General features: G+C 39.1%; 2 protein-coding genes across 4 annotated transcripts; both read left to right on the forward strand.

Moving 5' to 3' along the window:
• Window positions 1-380: 380 nt before the first annotated feature.
• On the forward strand, window positions 381-13,953 carry LOC137047810 (transmembrane protein 196). Of its 3 annotated transcripts, none has more exons than XM_067425699.1 (4): window positions 381-933; window positions 1,491-1,547; window positions 9,431-9,700; window positions 13,333-13,953. In XM_067425699.1, the coding sequence occupies exons 1-4, from the start codon at window positions 688-690 to the stop codon at window positions 13,399-13,401; spliced, it is 642 nt and encodes a 213-aa protein (XP_067281800.1). In that variant the 5' UTR covers window positions 381-687; the 3' UTR covers window positions 13,402-13,953. The 3 variants fall into 3 exon arrangements, with proteins under 3 accessions (XP_067281800.1, XP_067281798.1, XP_067281799.1); XM_067425697.1 differs by having other exon boundaries at window positions 384-951; XM_067425698.1 differs by having other exon boundaries at window positions 385-951; window positions 9,431-9,685.
• A 486-nt stretch (window positions 13,954-14,439) lies between these two features.
• polr1f (RNA polymerase I subunit F) lies at window positions 14,440-20,708 on the forward strand. The gene is made up of 4 exons (XM_067425092.1): window positions 14,440-14,799; window positions 16,763-16,904; window positions 16,991-17,199; window positions 19,685-20,708. The coding sequence occupies exons 1-4, from the start codon at window positions 14,501-14,503 to the stop codon at window positions 20,118-20,120; spliced, it is 1,086 nt and encodes a 361-aa protein (XP_067281193.1). The 5' UTR covers window positions 14,440-14,500; the 3' UTR covers window positions 20,121-20,708.
• The last annotated feature ends 291 nt before the right edge of the window (window positions 20,709-20,999 follow it).

Genomic DNA, 20,999 nt, shown 5'->3' on the forward strand with positions numbered 1-20,999 from the left:
TAGGCATCAAATGCGCGTTGGTAATGTGTGGTAACTTCCACAAATATAATCACAAAGCATCAAAAATCTACAAAAGTGCCCAGAAACAGCACGCTTATTGTTTTAGTCTCCAATTTAAAGCTCTCCAAGAGGACTTTTTACTTTTATGGCTATGGATTCGGTCCACTCAAAACCTTTCTAATAAAATGTGATTGAATGTCTTAATGTGATGTGCTGACATGTGCCGTTATGTGTCCAACTCACTGGTTTTATGCAAGAAACTGACCTCTCGGCACATTTACCACAATCAGCGCTTTTACGCACCATTGCGCATACCGTGTGTGTGTGCGTGCGCGCGCGCCTCAGGACACCTGCTTCGCTGTTTGAGAGTGTTGCGCTCTTCGCAACTTCTCCCGCCAGATTTTATTTAGAACGTTTGTAGCAAGTGTTGTTCTTACGAATTACGACATAATTAAATAACGACTATAAAACTTGTTTAGAAGCGCGCCACTGCAGCACTATTAGAGAATTTCGGGGTGATTATGGGCGGAGCATTTACTCAGTAACTGAAGGGGAATCACATGGGGCAGGACCAGAAGCATGGTAAACAGAGGGAGGAGGAGGAGGGTAAAGTTAAACTGGTGGCGTCCACGCTCCATGGAGAGCGCCCTTGCGCACTGATCTGTTTGGGAGAAATCACTTAAGTTGATGTCATCTGCAGACTTTTCTGGATTTAATGTGTGTTTATCTGTGAAGACATGGAGTGAAGCGTTTTGCGCACCGGCCAGGAAGGATGCCCGAGCGAAGATGTGCAGCAGCCGGAAGATCATCTGGAGTTTGCTGGTTCTGTCGACGCTGGAGATAGGGCTCGGGGTGTCCAGCATCGCCCTGGGCGCGGTGGGCATCAGCCGGGCGAAAGCGGAGCACAAGACCCAGCAGGGCGACGCTTCTCCGGTATGGAGCGGAGTGTGTGTACGTCTCACTTTTTTAGTCTTATTCAGCTTAAATACATGAGCTGTTCTTTTAAAAACTCTCAGACATGCATTCTCAGTGTTTTATTACAAAGGATCAAAAGGTATCACGATACTACCATGTTATGGGAATAGTAACCTACCATGTTATTTTTTTTGACTCTTTATGAAAATACCATTTATTGGCAATATCATGGTGTAGTACAGCATACAGTATGAACTTACTGTGACTAAAACTAATATTGTATCATGTACAGCACAGCTAATCTGACCTTTCTGATGTCATAACTTAATGATTCATCGTAATGTTGCCTGCGGTTGTTGTTTACTTCAGATACATACAGAGAAATGTGAGGTTGTGTGGTGTATGTGAGATCTTTCCATCACTAACTCATATAACTTCATTTGTATCCAGCTCAGATCATATAAGTGCTGACTCTACTGTCATCTGAACTCAGTATAATTGTGTCACATTTCCATTCATGTTATTTCGGACTGGTTCCTTTAAGCTGATCAAATATCATATTTTCTCTCTCGTAGTTTCTCATCTGCGGACTGTGTGGCATGCTGTGTGCACGGAAAAGGACAGGACTGATTGTGAGTACGCACTTTAGTGTTCTCGTGCACACACTCACTGAACTAGATCTCTACTGTACGCTACTGTAAAACACACACTGTACTGCACTGGGAACAATCCAGCGCACATTCTCCCAGATCATGCTTTTTTGAAGATTATTGGAGAACAGTTCATGGAAAACTGTTCACTGTTGCTTGCTTAGTGAAAATTGTTTCAAAGTAAATCCTACGGCATTTTCCCCATGCAGCGTATACTAGAACACATATTTTTTATTCTTCTACAGGGATAAACTAAAATTGATAAATACTTTTCTCTACTATTAAACCATCTTCAGATCATTGTTTAGGTTTCTGGGTTGTTTAAAGGAACACTCCACTATTTTTGAAAACAGACTCATTTTCCAACTCCTAGAGTTAAACAGTTCAGTTTTACCGTTTTTGAATCCATTTAGCCGATCTCCAGATCTGGCGGGAGCATGTTTAGCATAGCTTAGCACAGATCATTGAATCTGATTAGACCGTTAGCACGGTCGACGGAAAATGAAAGGTTGTGATTTTTAAAGTGATAGTTCACCCAAAAATGAAAATGTGATGTTTATTTTCTTAACCCCAGTGCATCCAATATGTAGGTGTCCTTGTTTCTTCAGTAGAACACAAATTAAGATTTTTAACTTCAACCGATTCAGTCTGCCAGTCATAATGCATGTGAATGGGTAACAATTCTATGAGAGTAAAAAAAAAACATGCTTAGACAACATGCACAAAAACCCTGCTGTTCGTGACGACACATTGACGTCTTAAGACACGAACCAATCGGTTTCTGTGAGAAACACAACAGTATTTATGTTTTTTTACCTCATATCCTGACAAATCCCATCTAGTGTTCCCATCCGCTATTACTTCCGTCTGGTAAGGTCAAACTGGCACGATCATAGATATATACACTCACCTAAAGGATTATTAGGAACACCACACTAATACTGTGTTTGACCTCCTTTCGCCTTCAGAACTGCCTTAATTCTCCGTGGCATTGACTCAACAAGGTGCTGAAAGCATTCTTTAGAAATGTTGGCCCATATATATATAGGATAGCATCTTACAGTTGATGGAGAGTTGTGGGATGCACATCCAGGGCACGAAGCTCCACCAGATGCTATTGGGTTGAGATCTGGTGACTGTGGCGGCCATTTTAGTACAGTCAACTCATTGTCATGTTCAAGAGACCAGTTTGAAATGATTTGAGCTTTGTGACATGGTGCATTATCCTGCTGGAAGTAGCCATCAGAGGATGGGCACATGGTGGTCATAAAGGGATGGACATGGTCAGAAACAATGCTCAGGTAGGCCGTGGCATTTAAACGATGCCCAATTGGCACTAAGGGGCCTAAAGTGTGCCAAGAAAACATCCCCCACACCATTACACCACCACCAGCCTGCACAGTGGTAACAAGGCATGATGGATCCATGTTCTCATTCTGTTTATGCCAAATTCTGACTCTACCATCTGAATGTCTTAACAGAAATCGAGACTCATCAGACCAGGCAACATTTTTCCAATCTTCAGCTGTCCAATTTTGGGGAGCTTGTGCAAATTGTAGCCTCTTTTTCCTATTTGTAGTGGAGATGAGTGGTACCCGGTGGGGTCTTCTGCTGTTGTAGCCCATCCGCCTCAAGGTTGTGTGTGTTGTGGCTTCACAAATGCTTTGCTGCATACTTCGGTTGTAACGAGTGGTTATTTCAGTTAAAGTTGCTCTTCTATCAGCTTGAATCAGTCGGCCCATTCTGACCTCGAGCATCAACAAGGCATTTTCTCCCACAGGACTGCTGCATACTGGATGTTTTTCCCTTTTCACACCATTCTTTGTAAACTCTAGAAATGGTTGTGTGTGAAAATCCCAGTAACTGAGCAGATTGTGAAATACTCAGACCGATCAGTCTGGCACCAACAACCATGCCACACTCAAAATCGCTTAAATCACCTTTCTTTCCCATTCAGACATTCAGTTTGGAGTTCAGGAGATTGTCTTGACCAGGACCACACCCCTTGACAGTAGAGTCACTGAAGCATCAGCCATGTGATTGGTTGATTAGATAATCGCATTAATGAGAATTTGAACAGGTGTTCCTAATAATCCTTTAGGTGAGTGTGTATAGATTCCTCATTAGTGCCTGTGCAGATCGGCCGAATTAGGCATCTACATAATATACATCTATGATCTCGCCAGTTTGACCTTCTCCGGAAAAAGTAATAATGGATTTCCAGAGTGTTTTTAATCTTGATTTAAAAAAGCTCCTCTTCAGTGTATTCCGGTTCAAATAGATATGGTTCAGGATCTGCACTAAAGCTTCTGAATTGTCTGTCTCAAATGTCTCCATGGTTACAAGGCACACTCCTTGTGCAACAGGTTGTCATGTTGGTTATGTTGACGGAAGTTAGCCTATTTTCAGGCACTGTGCTATATTATTGTGCCACTGCACCCGTGGGACGGCAGCAAAGTTCCCTAATTATTACGCAAGAATGAGAGAATAGTTCCTAGCCATAACTTTTCATTTTCCGTCAGGTTTAGTACACGATGTAACTACAGAAGAGTCATTTTAAATAGGAAAAATATCAAAACTTTGGTCATTTTTTAAACCAGATGCTAACGGTCTAATCAGAATCAATGATTTATGCTAAGCAATGCTAAAAGTGCCAGCGCCAGACCCGAAGATCCGCTGAATGGATTTGAAAATGGTATAACTTAGTTTAATTCTAGGGGAGTTAAAATAGTGGCATGTTCCTTTAAAGCACCAGCACATGTTGTGCTTGAAAATAAAAGGGTCTAAATGGAACTTTAAATGGTTTTGGTTTCTAATGAGTGTAGAAAACAAATACAAGTACATAAAGTGTAGAGTTCTAGAACCAATCTCTACTGGATTATGATGCCTTTATAGAGGCTATGCATCAACGTGACTTTCCCGCCAGAACACGCCCCCTCAGCCGGACTGAGTGGCAGAAGAGATGCTGCGTGACTGGAGTTAACAGGGAAAAACAAACAATTATCAGTTTGAACTAAAGATTTGACTCGATATGTGTTCATTACAACTTACCAAAGACCCAGTGATACATGGATATTGACATGGAACCAGGAATCATGTTTTCTGACATTTATATGATCCTGATTTCGACCTCAGGGAAATACATGAAGCAAATTGGCCTGTGAACGCTTTATAAATACAATATAGGTAGGTCTAAATCCAGGCGATCACTTTTATTAATGTTATATATATATATATCGTCATACCGTCCGTGTATAGTTTTTATCAGTGTTTATTTAAAACATCAAATTAGGCAGAATATTACGATGGTAAATATTTCATTGATGAGTTGTAAATACAATACATAACAATGAAATTTAAGAAAACATACTGACACAAAATGAAAACTGCAAATCCACGTTCCGCTGCATGGAGTCCGGTTGTTTTTGTCAATCCATTTTGCTTCTCTTTTCTGTAGTTTTCGGCGGTCTGTAAAAACATGCCTCTGATTTCTTGTTTAAGATGTGTTTTGTGTGTTTTTCATGGCATTCACGCTGAAAACCAAAGCTGCCTCTCAGTGTTTTTGCCACTCAGTGGGCGTAACCGCAGCCAGGGGCGTGGGACTGGGGGGATAAAGGGTACTGAGTAACCAGGGCCCGAGGCAGGGGGGGGGCCTTAGAAGTCAGTTTTCTATACATACACATACATGGTACGGGGGCCCAGCAAGATGGTTTGTACCCAGGGCCCAAAATTTGGTGCTACGCCCCTGACCGCAGCGACTCCAGCCGACGGTGATGTCACGCGCACACCCTCTATTCTGTTCTATTTCCTAAAGTTCCTCATTTTATTTTCAGGTCTCCTACAATAGGTTTACATGCATCCAAGGAAAAAAAAACATTATTTTTCCTCATAATATACATTGCAGCATCAGCTCTTTACTCTAAGTGTCTGAAACTGTTTGTTAAAGGATTCAGTCTCTCTAAGCCCCGCCTTTCCAAGGCCTGCTCTGCTCTGATTGGTCAGATGGCTCAGTCTGTTGTGATTGTTTGACCATTTTTAAACGCTCATTAGCATATCTGAATCTCAGCTCTTGATGATACGAACAGTAATGCTGGAGTTGGATTTTTCCATATCACTCTCATCCTTTGGAAGTGCAGCAGAAAACATCGTCTTCTCGACGTGTCGACAACACAAATCAAACTCTTCCACTCTCAGCCAATAGTGTTTGAGGGCGGAGCAAAGTAGGCATTACTCACCAGCGGCCAATTAAAAAAAAGTTACAAACAAACACTTAGATTTGTGCGCTGGAAGAAACACAAAAATGTCTTGTTTCGACAGTTCAGAATCGCTACTTCCTTTTAGGAGAAAATAACATTATTTGTCAGGCACTTTGATCTTTAAAACTTTGCAGACCTTTTACATCCGCAAATATGAAACGTATATGCCTAATATCCCAAAAGTAAAAGGGCATAGACTTTGTATCACTACACATTCATAGTTTTAGTGTTCTTATTTTAGAAATGCAAACGAAATCTGGGATAGAAATAATTTGTTGTGGACGTCAATATAAACATGTACATTCAGCTCACTGTGTGTGTGTGTGTGTGTGTGTGTGTGTGTGTGTGTGTGTGTGTGCGTGTGTAAATATCCCAGGATACTTGACTGGAGAGGCGAGATTGAATTAGCCACCTCGGAGTGGAGTGAGCCGCCCCAGCGGAGAGAGTTAATCACAGATCAATACTGAAGTGAAACTCCAGTCTGAGAGCTTTCATGTGTCTCATATCCTGCCCTCCACGCGCCTCTTTTCATATCGTTCCTTGTTTTCCTTTGATTTCTTGTGTACAAGCTTCCAGTCCTCAAACATGCTTTACCGTTTCTCATTTTATCTCTCTCTGCTCAAATTGATTTTGTTTCTCCCTGACTTGTAATGTTACGGCTAAAAGGAAACCTCCCCGTCTGCCTGTAATGGCTCTGAATTCCTGAAAGTAACGTCAGGAGCTACTCAAGAACACTTAAGCGCCGTGTCTGTGAATCATATGGACTTTGAGTCCCCGTGGACGGGCTCATCTCAGCAGGTTTAGACACTTAAACACACGTTTTACAAACATACAGTGTTTTGGCTGTTTCTCTTCGGTGTGTAATGCGATATGGGCTGCACTATGAATGGAATAGTGTGCTGACTGTGCTCTGCATACTATTTTTGTGACAGTAAAATAATATTAGAGGTGCTTACTCTGCAGTTTGAGCCGAATCGATAATGCAATAATTTAGGGAATTGACAGAATGCCTGCGCTTGAAATGAAATGCTTATTCTCGTCTATAATTTTAAATGAAGTGTGTGAAAGAAATGTTTCGTATGCTACATTTGTTGTCACATGACCTCAAAACATTGCATGCAAAATCAGTGAAAGTAAATATTTTTATATTGCATCTTAATTTTGAGATTTTAAATGTCTCATGAATCGCCATGTCATAACTAATACACCCGTTTTCACTGATGGCTGTTTAAAAATAGTTGTTTAAAGGGTTAGTTCACCCCAAAATGAAATTGATGTCATTAACTCCTTACCCTAATGTCGTTCCACACCCGTAAGACCTCCGTTCATCTTCACACACAGTTTAAGATATTTTAGATTTAGTCCGAGAGCGTATCTTAGTGTATGCACACTATACTGTCCATGTCCAGAAAGGGAATAAAAACATCATCACAGTAGTCCATATGAGACATCAGTGGGTTAATTAGAGTCTCTTGAAGCATCGGAAATACATTTTGGTCCAAAAATAAAAATAACTACGACTTTATTCAGCATTGTCTTCTCTTCCGCGTTTTTTCAATCCTCAAATAAAGATTAAAACGGTTATGAATCAGCGAATTGATTCATGATTCGGATCGCCAATGTCACGTGATTTCAGCAATTTGACACGTGATCTGAATCATGACAATATACGCTGATTCATAACTGTTTGAATCTTTATCTAAGGATTGAAACAAATCCGGAAGAGAAGACAATGCTGAATAAAGTCAGTTTTTGTTATTTTTGGACCAAAATATATTTTGGATGCTTCAAGAGACTCTAATTAACCCACTGATGTCTCATATGGACTACTGTGATGATGTTTTTATTCCCTTTCTGGACATGGACAGTATAGTGTGCATACACTTAGATACGCTCTCTGACTAAATATAAAATATCTTAAACTGTGTGTGAAGATGAACGGAGGTCTTACGGGTGAGGAACGACATTAGGGAGAGTCATTAATGACATCAATTACAAAAAAAGCAAACTAACCCTTTAATCGTTCAGCTCCAGATTCTATTTCTCATGATCAAATATGGCAGTATGCATGTCACAAACTTCCAGCGTGGCATGAATGAGCTGAGCAACCTTTTATATGACTGAGATGCTGATAAACATACACCATGCATGCTTACTAAAAGCAGAAGTCTGTTTACCATACGTCTGGTCCTGGCCCTTGTGATTCCCCTCAGCACATTTACATTTTAGTCATTTGCAGACCCTTTTATTGTGAGCAGTTTACCAGAGGAGCAACCAATATGTACAATACCAAGCTATAGCAGATTTCTGGCCTGCTAAAAGGGGGTGTGTTATCTAACGCGTGCGGCTGACTGTGCTGTAGAGTCAGACGTTTCTTGTGTAATTTGAGGTCAGATCTGTCCTGAAGTGTTGAGCTGGCAGATTCTCTCTCTGTCTGAGCGTGGTCTGACCGATTATAAAATCCCAGAGCAGCACAATCCATTCTCCCTGTCCCTGTGCACAATGGTTTCGTCTTCACCCTCCGTTTACAGTATTTACTGCTGTGCTATACGCTTCCCGACTAATATACTTTGACCTTTAGGAGCATTAAAATCACTCTGAACAACAACACCTTAACAACTGCAAAACAACACCCTGGAAAAACGCATTACGGGTGTTACTTTAACAAACATCACCAAAGGAATTCAGCTAAACTGCTGAAATGAAGTACTTTCATTTGTAAACAAAAGTAATTCAATGTAATATTAAATTGAATATATTTGTAATAATGTATAACAATAATAATTTTAATGATGTATTCATGCAATTTGCATTATTATTTTAATATTGTATGGATGCAATATGCGTTATTTTAATGATGTATGCATGCAGTATGAATTATTATTTAAATATTGTGAATGTACTACGTGTTATTATTGTAATGATGTATCCATGAAATATTAATTATTTTAAGGATGTATGTTCAAAATATGCTATTTGATTTTAATATTTGATGCATGCAAAATGTTTTATTCTAATATTGTGAGCATGCAATATGCATTATTATTTCCAAATTGTGAGTATGTGTTATTTTACTATTGTATGTATGCAATATCTGCTCTTATTTAATGATGAATGCATGCAATAAATGTTATTATTTTAATATTTTGAGCATGCAATATGTGTTATTATTTGAATGACCCGTGCATAAAATATGCATTTTTATCTCAATATTGTGAGCATGCAATATGTGTTATTTTAATGATGTATGCGCAGATTATGCATTTTATTTTAATATTTTATGAATGCAATGTTTATTACTCTAACATTGTGAGCGTGTGATATGCATTAATATATTATTTTAATTATGCTATGTTGTAAATGCAGTGTGTATTATTATTCTAATATTGTAAGCATGCAATGTGCATTATATAATTTGAATAATGTATCCAATGCATCCAAGAAATATACATTTTTATTTTAATATTGTATACATGCAATATGCGTTATTCTAATGTTGTGAGCATGGAAGGTGCATTATTATTTTAATATTGTGAGTGTGCAATATGTGTTTTTATTTGAATACTGTATGGACAGCTAATGATATGCATGTGTCTGTTTCTCTCTCAGATGATCTTATTTTCCTCCTGCTGCATTTGTGGCTTGATCGGTGGAATCCTGAACTTCCAGTTTGTCCGCGCGCTGGTCAAGCGTCCAGACGCCATGCGCTCTCTTCATTTGGCCGTCATGTCTCTGGCGTGTCTGGGCATCAGCAGCTGCACGCTGTCCACCTGGCTGACCTGCAGACTGGCCAGCAGCGAACAGCAGCGCATGTTCCTGGAGCGAGAGCATTCCCTTCATCACTCGCACGAAATGGCAGAGAAGGTACGACAGGAGCCGGTATGTTTGAGCAGTCTGAGGTTACCGGCTTACAGCCCACATTCAATTAAAACGCTTTCTAAACACACGCTCCTGGTCTTATTGCCTATGAATGATTCCACGGAAATGATTCCGACAGCAAAATGTAATCTCTCAAAACAACTTTCCTTTTCAGTTGATGTCTCGTAGGGCTTCTTTTTTATTGTAGTTTTGAGTTCTATGACTTTTTGGAGACTAAAAGGGCCTTGATGTGTCAAGATGCTTGAGATATGTGTTTTTGGTGTATTCTTTAAAGGGATAGTTCACTTTAAAATGAAAATCCTGTCATCCTTTACTCACCCTCAAGTTGTTTCAAACCTGTATGAGTTTCTTTCTTCAGCTGAACACAAGGGAAGATATTTTGAAGAATGTCATAACCAAACAGTTAACTGGAGCCAATGACTTCCATAGTATTTTTTTTTCCTACTATAGAAGTCAATGGCTCCAGTTAACTGATTGGTCACTGACATTCTTCAAAATATCTTGAAGAATATTTATTTATCAGGTGAAAAGAGTTTTAAAAAAAGAAAAATACACATCGCCAAACTTACCAGGTTTGTCTTCTTTTTTTAAAATTAAGAACAATAAAGCAATACAGATAAAGAAAAATACATTTCAGAAAGATACAAGAGACAGGTAACAAATAGCACCAAAAGGGAGAACAAGAACGCAACAAGATAATGTTTTCCTTGCTTTGGCATTCTTCCACACAGAAAGCGTTTGAAGATATTGGTGAAAAACTTTACAAAAAGGCTTATGATTAGAAAACTTACATTTATGAATATGAGATTTCGCCAAGAGAAGTAATAGTTTTATAAGGTAAAACTCTTTTTCAAGGTTTTTCTCTATATTAACAAAACCATAAAGAAAAATGAGGCTACACAAATTCAGTAATATACCCGCAAAAGCTCTTCCGAAAGATTGTTGTATAGCTACACAGTCCCGAAACATATGTACAGTGGTCTCATCTTTTGCATTGCAGAAATTACATTTTATGTCAATTTCAGGTTTAAACTTTCTAAGATAACTTTTTGCAGGATAGCGTCTGGGAATTGATTTAAAATAAACTTCTCTAACTTTATTCCCAAAAAATATTTATGTGGCAATAAACAAACTTTTTTCCAGTCCACAATGTTGGAAAAATGGCTCCATTATAGGCGATTACATAAGGTTTGGTAAAAATATCTCTCTGAAGGAGCATGAATGGAGCTATTGGTACACTGTAAAAAAAAATTGTTGGTTTTTGTTTGATTTAACTTAAAAAAGTGAGTAACCTGGTTGCCTTAAAATGTTGAGTTTATTGAAATTACAAATTTGAGTTGATACAACGAAGGAAATTTGTTTAATAAATAGAAACTCAAAATATTATTGTATCTGAACCACATAAAAAATGTGATAAATCATGAAAATAGCACAATTTGGCATGTTTCACTCCGTCATCAAATGTATATAGAAGACCATCTTCATTAAAAAGCTCACAAACTGAAGTGATGTTGTTATCATACTTATACAGCTCGATTAATCACAGTACATTTGTATTACAAGGTTTCTGAAATCTTATGTTTAAAGATGCAAACAACATATATTTAATCAAATTAAATATGCACTTATTTTACATTTCCCAAATAGAAATCTGAACATTGGATAAAGGCAGGTAAAAAAATATATATATTTTAATTTTGTTTACATAAAGTTAAAGGATTAGTTCACCCAAAAATGAAAATTATTTCATCAATTACTCCCCCTCATGTCGTTGGACACCCGTAAGACCTTCGTTCATTTTTGGGACACAAATGAAGATGTTTTAGTTGAAAGCTGAGAAAGGCTTCAGAAAGGCCTCCATTGGCATTCAGGACATTCCCGCTCTCAAGACCCATAAAGGCACTAAAGACGCCGATACAAAGTCCATATCACTACAATGGCTGTACAATCATTTTACAAAGCGACGAGAATAGTTTTTGTGCGCAAAAAAAGCTCAATAACAACTTTATCCGCCAAGTTATTGTCTTCTGTGTAGGTTTAGGCCGTGAGCTCAGGCTCCTCCTCTTCTGGGTCATGAACGGCGAGTTCACGTCATTAACTTGGTGGATAAAGTCGTTATTTTGATTTTTTTTTGCGCACAATAACTATTTTTGTAGCTTTGTAAAATGATTGTACAGCCACTGTAGTGAGATGGACTTTGTATCGATGTGTTTAGTGCCTTTATGGGTCTTGTGAGTGGAAATGTACTGAATGCCAATGGAGGCCTTTCTGAAGCCTTTCTCAGCTTTCAACTAAAATATCTTTATTTGTGTTCTGAAGATGAACGAAGGTCTTACGGGTGTCCAACGACATGAGGGGGAGTAATTAATGAAATCATTTTCATTTTTGGGTGAACTAACCCTTTAAAGGTTATTACAGAGAATGAAAAAAAATATCTGAAAAGTTCCAAAGCACAAAGTCCCTCCAGCGGGATTTCTTCTCCATATCAGTGTCAGTGTTTCTGAACTCCTGAAACGCCTCCTGTGTAGTCTCGAGTTTTCTTCCGGGAACAAACATGTCACAATATTCCTCATTTAAATAATTAATGCGTATAATAAAGGGGCGGAGCCTGGTTGAGTTATATACATAGACAATAAAAGAAATGGACAGAGCGTTCCCATTGACGTCAACGGCGGAAAATGAAGTCAATCAGAGGCACTCACTTCCTGATGGCGGAGCGAACTGCGCAGGCTCAGACTGAGCTCGAGGACGTAGATGTGACGTGAGCCTCCTGTCGGACAGCTGGAGGTCTTCTAGTAGTTGTGGAAAGGGAAATCTGAATCACGTCTGTTAAATGTTTTGTCCTGTTGCTTTGGCTCACTATGGGCTTCTCCCCATTCTTCCCCCTTGACTTTATCAGACTTTATGTCTCCACTTCCCCCCGACTGTCTCATAGACAGTAAAAGATTGCTTCTGAGCGTCTCCTCAGGTCTATACGGTAATTTCTCAACTGTGCGACAGAGTCGCGTTGGTTATGACGCAATCGTTAGCCTATTTTTACAAAAACAGCTTCTAGATACAAGGTAATGACTATGAGTGAAGCGTCACTTCATCATTGTGTATCAGACATCGCCACCTTGTGGGATAAAGGTGAAGTGCACAAATTCAGTCATTGTGGTGAGGAAAAATATACTTACACTTTAACACACCTCGGGTCATTAACGACCCTATACGATTTTTTTTTTTAAATCATTGGGAAAACATATATTCTTGTATGTGTATATATATATATATATATATATATATATATATATAAATGTTCTTGTGTAGTTTATAATGAATTGATTAATGAATACTAGGGGGGTTGATGTCTAACTTTAGAAAATGAATGAGGAGGAGGTTATTGGGAGTGTCCCAGGGTAAAAGGGTATTTTAATGTGTCTAGTTTGTAATGTGTGTGTACTGCTTGCTTTAAGTTATGGCTAACATCTCTATCACTATTGCTGATTTTTAGGGTTGAACAGAGTTTCTTGTCCTGCACTATTTGTTTCACAGACACACAGGAAAACATACAGCAGCTAAAAATGTAAGTTGTCTTTTTGAGTGCTCACACATCTCCTCACGAACTCGGCCGTGTGTTTGTCTGTTCGCAGGAGGTTTTGGATAACACCAGCAATGCCATCTCTCAAATCTCCTACAACGGACGAAGTGCTTCTCCATGACGGCTCGCTGCCCACACACTCTTGACAGCACAGTTCTTCACTCTGATTGGCTGAATCAGGCTGACAGCTCTTCACTCTGATTGGCCGAGTCGAGCTGACAGGAGAAGGCATCCACAGGACATCCTGCAGACGCAGCGTCAGATAACAGTATTGAGCAGACAGACAGCCAATCAGTGTCCAGTTACCTGATGACCTCAGGAGAGGTCAGTGCTGAAGACCTTGACGACCGGCGAACAGAAAATAGATATTTGAGTCCGAAACAAGCATGCAAACCATCTTCTCTTTCTTTCTGTATCTCTTTCTCTCTTCCTGTATCTAGATAAAGGGAATGTTGAATCTGAAATTGTAATCCTGATATTGTATGGTATACTGAATGCTTTTCTCCTGACTGTATCAAATGCACACTGTAAAATGCCTGTAAAGATATTTATTGATTTACAGTATTTTTATATAGGGGCTTCATATGAAAATGAAATAAAGAGGTCATATGCTATTTGTGGCACAATGACTGACGATTAAACCATTAACGCACAAAAACATTTTACACCATCATTTCTGTTGTTATATACAGTTTGTGCGTGTGTGTGTGTGTGTGTGTGTGTGTGTGTGTGTGTGTGTGTGTGTGTGTGTGTGTGTGTGTGTGTGTGTGTGTGTGTGTGTGTGCTGGCGTGCATGCATGTGTGTGTGTTTGTGTGTGTGTATATAGTTATATAAATATATGAAACAACAGAAAAAGTCATCATTAATATATATAGTTAGACTAACCCTACAGCTAGATATACTTATTTTCCATAAGTGTTGTACTATTTTCCATTAATAAAAATGTTTTTGTTGAAAAATATTTTTGTTTATAATATGTACATTTTACATTTAATTCTAATTATCATTTATTTTTTACTTTTAAATAGTTACTTTTAGTGATGCAAATAATGAAACAAAAGCAAAAAACTGAAAAAAGTTTTTTTGTATTGTTATTATTTATTTATTTTAAGTGTAGTTCTCCTCCTCTCCGCTGGAGGTCGCACATCAGTCGACGCATTTCGCCGCTAAACACACGAGCGAACGCACCACGTGCTCCTCCACATGTGTTCGGCTCGGCATGGCGAACTGGACGCAGGAGGACGGCGCAGCGGAGCCCGTCAAAAACCCCGCGGATGTGTCAACAATAGCGCATATATCTAGCGGAAATGTCACGACCAGACCCGGTGGGAATTCTGCGGCGGTTCCGTGTCTCATTCCGTCGTTCGCGGACGCGGTGAAGCTGCTGAACGCGCATTACTCGTGTCTGGTGCTGGACACACACCGCAGACACATCGCGCTGCCGCCAGTCTACCTGCGAAAGAAGCGGATTGGCATCCAGGAGGAACTCAACGCCGAACTGCTCAAATACTCCAGCAGGTAAAACGACAGATTGGGAAGAAAATACCATGGTAAATGATGGTAATGCCGTGGGATTTTGATGTATACAGTATTGCACTCAATTAGCTTTAACCGTACACATAAATAATAATTATGCGTCAAGAATTAAAAGATTTCACTATTATGGTAAGACCATGGTATTGTCACATTGACTTAAAAATACTGTAACGTTAGTACTTTTTGTGTCATTGCTGCTGCTTAATGTAAGTGTATGTGTCACATTTATATAACATTAAGTTGTCAAACTTTGTTTAGTACAGTACAGTACAGTTACAGTCATCTTAAAGACGTAATAATATGGGGCCTTATACTTGAGGTGCATTAGTTTGATTACGACTAGTACACCGATCAGGCATAATAACACTGATGATCTCTTCATCACGGCTCCTGTTAGTGGGTGGGATATATTAGGCAGCAAGTGAACATTTTGTCCTCAAAGTTGATGTGTTAGAAGCAGGAAAAATGGGCAAGCGTAAGGATTTGAGCGAGTTTGACAAGGGCCAAATTGTGATGGCTAGACGACTGGGTCAGAGCATCTCCAAAACTGCAGCTCTTGTGGGCTGTTCCCGGTCTGCAGTGGTCAGTATCTATCAAAAGTGCTCCAAGGAAGGAACAGTGGAGAACCGGCCACAGGGTCTTGGGCGGCCAAGGCTCATTGATGCACGTGGGGAGCGAAGGCTGGCCCGTGTGGTCCGATCAAACAGACGAGCTACTGGAGCTCAAACTGCTCCAGAAGTTAATGCTGGTTCTGATAGAAAGCTGTCAGAATACACAGAGCATCTCAGTTTGTTGCGTATGGGGTGGCATAGCCGCTGATCAGTCAGGGTGCCCATGCTGACCCCTGACCCCGCTGAAAGCACCAACAGTGGCACGTGAGCATCAGAACTGGACCACGGAGCAATGGAAGAAGGTGGCCGGGTCTGAGGAATCACACTTTCTTTTACAGTCATGGATAACAGACGTCAAACATTTTGAACCATAATGTATTTTGGTATGTCATGTGACATAATATTAAATCAAAAAGAAGACCTTGAAGGAGCCCTAAAATGTGCATTGGCCAGTAAGCGTCTCTTAAAATGTTGATATTTTGACCTTTTCAGTCACAGGTGCACTTTGTATCAATATCATGTGTCCGTCTGGATAACTCTAATAAAACATTTATAATTTATTTATATTAAAAAAACGATGTATTTATTCTGATAAGATGATAGCAAAGTCGTAGTTTTCCACAGGTGGTTAAGTTAGTGCCTGGAAATAAAGAATAATTTTGTCATTCCTAGATAACAAAACACTGGCCAGGACATGTCATCCGTTATCCAGAATGAAGTGTAGAACAATCACATTTGTATTTAATATTTACCAATTTTTAGGCATAGTTATTATGAGATATGTACAAGACTAGTCGATTAAATGATAGAGCTGCTGCTATTCGACTCGGGAAAATATTAGTTAAATATTATTATCAATATCATCAGCCAAAAATGAGCCCCTATACATAAAATCCCAAATTGATTTGATTAATTGTTTTCAAATGTTTTTTTCCGAGCACTAATTGTATGTTGAGCTCCAATTATGGATATCGGTACATTTTGTACATGCCAGAAATGGTAGCAATATAATTAATTTCAAAATTCATCACTGTAACCCAGCCAGGAATTACAATTTCATGAGGAAAAAGATCTGATTATGAGAAAAATGGCGATTTACTTTCTTTGAAATGAGTGTCATTGCATTACGTGCACAACACTAATAAGTATAGAAAGTCCTAAAAATAGATTTTATATTTGCCAGTTTTTCTTGTTCTTTCAAATTTTAAACCCTTATCCGTCATTCACCCACAAATGGTTAATACCCTTTTAGCCGAAAGTTCTGTATGAACAACATTTATTACTAGAGATTGAGACTAAGGAGTTTAACAGGCGTTTGTTCTCTGGTTTCGCAGTCTGAATGGGGTCCCTTTGGCGTATGACAACATTAAAATCATAGGACAGCGTGGAGATATTAATGACGATCATGGATTCATTCACTTCAACATCGAGGCGTCATTCGTGATGTTCCAACCGAAGAAAGGATCGAAGCTCGTGGTATGTTCCGGAAGATCCTCATGCAGTGCATTGGTGTATTTGCTCTGGCTGAAGGTGTTTAACGGTGTGTGTTTGCTGTCGCTCAGGGTGTGATTAACAAAATGGGAGTGGGTCATGTGGGCTGTCTGGTCCACGGCTGCTTTAACGCGTCGGTGGTGAAGCCCAGTGTGCTGAGCCCTGAGCAGTGGAGGGACTCCGGCCTGACGGTGGGACAAAGCCTGGAGTTCGAGGTCTTCCAGCTGGACGCTGAAGCTGCAGGCGTTCTTCTGATCAAAGGACGGCTGGACAAATCCAGGTACGCTGATCGAGACCTCTAAAGGCAGCTGCAATGATTGGCTCTTTTTTGTTTTAGAAGGCGGGGCTTATTCTGCCAATATCACACTTTCTCCCATTGATAGTCATAGGAGTGCACCGTCTTTATTTCAAGTCTTGGCTGGTAGTAAAAGAAAGAGATGATCGGTTCACGTCCCACCTGAGCAGAATAGGGGTGGGCAATATTGATAAATGTTATCTCGATATTTTCAGAGATTTTATCAATTTATTTATTAGACAATATTTTGCTGAATGTGTTCTTGGTCTGGTAGCAAAATTTCTGACATCCATTCTGATTCTTGGTTCTGGAATCAATGGAGTCGATACCAAGAATCGATTCCTCGCTGTTGTTTTTTTTTTTTTTTTTTTAAATCTCTTTTTTTAATGAAAGATTGAAAGAATCTAATCCCGTAGTGACCACAGGATATAAGAATGAAGAACGTATCCTTCTCAAAAGCTTTTTTTGAATATTTCAGTGTGGCATACCATAAAATTACATTGTTAAAAATACGTTCTAGTTATGTCATTATGCAATTACGCAAAATAACCACCGAAAAAACAAATATATATATATACTGGTTCATTGAAACAAGCTGTTTGAAAGAAGCTTTTATTGAGCGGGAGACATATGAATGATTAATTCTGTTGAACTGAAAAAGGGTCTTTAATAGGAGTCGATTCTAATGTTTGAAATTGCGTCCATCAAGGGGAATCGACTCTTTAAAGGAATACTCCACCACATGGGCGTCGGAACCATTGTGTGTGTTTGGGACAAGACCCACCCACTTTTTAAGACCAATGATATTGGACCCACTCACTTTTATCGTCTCTAATTCAGCACGTCTGCTTACATTGACTACCCCTTAACCGAGAAACTTATTATTAAACACATGTTAAACGCTTTATTTCCCCTTTTCTAATATTTTCTCTTTTTTTTATTGAAAATAAATACCTTTCCGATCTGATATGTGATGGGGAAAGGGCGTAGAGTGAGTGTGGCAAAAGGCAGAGTCGAACCTATGCTCGATTTGCGTCAAAACTTGATGCCATGTGTCTTACCCCTACTCTATAGCCCCAGTTAATAATAAAGTGATTTCTGTCATTTTGTCTGGCCCAATCAATCGTTTGCATAAAAAACATGCAACTTGTTCATTATCATTATCTGTGAAACTGTTGATTTCTATGGCAGTTAAATGAATATAGTCTTTTTATCAGACTATTGGTATTGACTGGTTTGAGGTATTTTTTGGTATAGGAAAGGGATATGGCCTCAAACGCACCATAATGCAGGAAATCACATCTATGAAATCATTTTCATACCCACCCACTTTTTATTTGCTTCCGACTCCCATGCTCCACCGTTTTTTTTTTCATATTAAATTGTTATTCCCTTAACTAAGATTATTTAAATACAGTTACACGAATAGTTGAACAACCAAGTATGGTGACACAAAATAAATCGTTATGCTTTTCTAATCGGGTTTTAAAGGAGAACTATAATGTTCCGAATAGCACTTCTGAGAGTACTTCGCCTCGCCGCAGTAAAAAGTCACGCCTAAAAAATCGTCCCTCACATCTCCTCACTTTCTCATTTCCATCAAATGTACAGATTTGGAAAGCCGAGACTTTGCTTGATGTCAAAAGTATCAAAGCGTATTGCCAATTATTGGATGGGAGTCATCATTTAATCACCCTCAAGTTCTTCCAAACCTGTATGAATTGAAACCTGAAAGATATTTTGAAGTAGACCCAGCCGGATCTGGTGTCGATTTGATTTCGCCCTGCATGTACATCCATTTACTGCTACTGCTTCTGTCACACTTGCGGGAACCAATCAGACTGGCTTATTGACCTGACATGCTATTGGCTGGTTTAACACGATGACAGATAGAGAAGCGATGGGTCGTTGCCCGTTGATCACGCATCTTGTGGTCTGATTGGGGCGGCAGTGGCTCAGTGGCTCAGTGGTTCATGTAGGTTGTCCATAAACCGAAAGGTTGGTGGTTTGATCCCCGGTTCCACCTGACCAAGTGTCGAGGTGTCCTTGAGCAAGACCGCCAAACCCCAGCGGCGGATGGGTGAATGTGAGGCAGAAATGTAAAGCTTTGGATGGCCATAGGGTCTGTTCAAAGCGCTATATAAATGCAGTCCATTTACCATTACCATTGGTTGAAGGACTGTCCAATTGCGTACAGACTCATTTGAATAATGCTCGTTGATCACACTTCTTGTTCGGTAGAAAACACAGAGCAGACTCCTAGGCCAATGTTCAGTCTTAAATTGAGCCTGGTCTGGTGATTGCCAGATACATTTGCCTTCCATTGTATAGAAAAAAATACTGTCAGATGATTTCCTTGTCAAGTGTCTTGTTCTCTCTTGAAGTAATGTGACATTTTGACCAGACTTTATTCTAATAGATGATTTAAGTTCGTTACGTTTACTAACAACAGTTTGTTGGTGACTTTCAGAGTGCAAGAGCTGTTGGGCCAAACCGAACAAAAGGAGTCCGCTGTAGAGTCCTCTACAGAACCAGAAGCCACGGAAGATACGATCAACAGTCCAAACCCCAAGAAGAAGAAGAAGAAAAAGAAAGACAAGCGTGAGAAGGAGTCTGAGGCGGACGAGTCTGTGAACGACAGCAGCCTGCAGCAAACGACAGAAAACAATGAAACACCTGTGGACATAATGGAGGTGGACTCCAATTCAAACGGACATCACAAAGAGAAAAAGAAGAAGAAGAAAAAGGACAAACGACAGGAGGCGGATGAGATCTCGCCCTCGGAGGTCCCGGCCAGCGACTCCAGCGGATATTTGAGCGATAAAACCAGCAGAAAGAGAGCGGCGGAGAGGGAAGACACCGCTGAAATAATGCCTGCTGCTAAAAAGAAGAAAAAGAGCTTGTGATTTCTGCCACAGAGCATTTCATGAGCTCCAAAACTGTGTGACTTTTATTTCCAGAATAAAAGCTTTTTCCTCTGGAGTATTTGAATTTTTAATGTTCCTCCTGAAGAGGGCAGCATCACTCTTAGAAAGAAATAATCTGTCCGGGTTCAATTTAGATCTTTAGGGTTTTGACCTAATTTTAAAGGAGTCTTTATGCCAAAAAGGAATGTATTAAATGATTGCATACTTTAATGTTTAATGTTTTTTGTTTGTTTAATTCAAAGCTAAATCCCTAAAATGATCACATTATGGGAAAACCTTTACTTAGAGTGCATTTCACTTCTTTTTTGCAGTTGAACACATTTTCCTAAAACAGTGGGGTAGAAGCAATATGATAGAAGCCATTCATGTATTATGTATAATTTATCTTTTGTGCAGTTTTTTTTGTGTCAATGTGCTCTTATAAAAAAAAAAAAAACTGAATTAAAAACTATTTTCACACATGACATGAATACACCTCTTCTACATGGATTAAACATTAGATTTCAAATTAATTCAAACATTTTAAGTAAAAAATTGTATAGCACCTGTGTTCATAATGAATAATTAAAAGATTGAAAAGTGGTTTGGCTGATTCTTTTATTAATTCTTTGTTTTAAAATTGAATAGTAAGTGAAACGAACATTATCTGTGATATTGTATAACCAACATGTAGGACTACTTTGTTTTTTTGTGAATGTACATAAATGTAGATTTGTTGAAGTTGCTCCAAGTTCTGACATTTATAAATGATTAGAATCTTTTATTTTAATCCTTAAAGGAACTGAAACAAGTGCCTCAAAATGCTTTAAATTATTTGCAGTGTTCATTAAATAACCCTTTTAAGTTTCATTTAGTTGA

This window comes from Pseudorasbora parva, chromosome 19 (assembly GCF_024679245.1).
Source record: "Pseudorasbora parva isolate DD20220531a chromosome 19, ASM2467924v1, whole genome shotgun sequence".
In the NCBI taxonomy this organism is placed as follows: Eukaryota; Metazoa; Chordata; class Actinopteri; order Cypriniformes; family Gobionidae; genus Pseudorasbora; species Pseudorasbora parva.

Coding starts and splice junctions, on each gene's coding strand:
- polr1f (XM_067425092.1), top strand. CDS start 14,501: ATGGCGAACTGGACGCAGGAGGACGGCGCAGCGGAGCCCGTCAAAAAC. Junction 16,905..16,990: donor AGAAAGGATCGAAGCTCGTG/GTATGTTCCGGA, acceptor GCTGTCGCTCAG/GGTGTGATTAACAAAATGGG. Junction 17,200..19,684: donor GGACGGCTGGACAAATCCAG/GTACGCTGATCG, acceptor GGTGACTTTCAG/AGTGCAAGAGCTGTTGGGCC.
- LOC137047810 (XM_067425697.1), top strand. CDS start 688: ATGTCATCTGCAGACTTTTCTGGATTTAATGTGTGTTTATCTGTGAAG. Junction 1,548..9,430: donor GGAAAAGGACAGGACTGATT/GTGAGTACGCAC, acceptor TTTCTCTCTCAG/ATGATCTTATTTTCCTCCTG. Junction 9,701..13,332: donor AGAAGGTACGACAGGAGCCG/GTATGTTTGAGC, acceptor GTCTGTTCGCAG/GAGGTTTTGGATAACACCAG.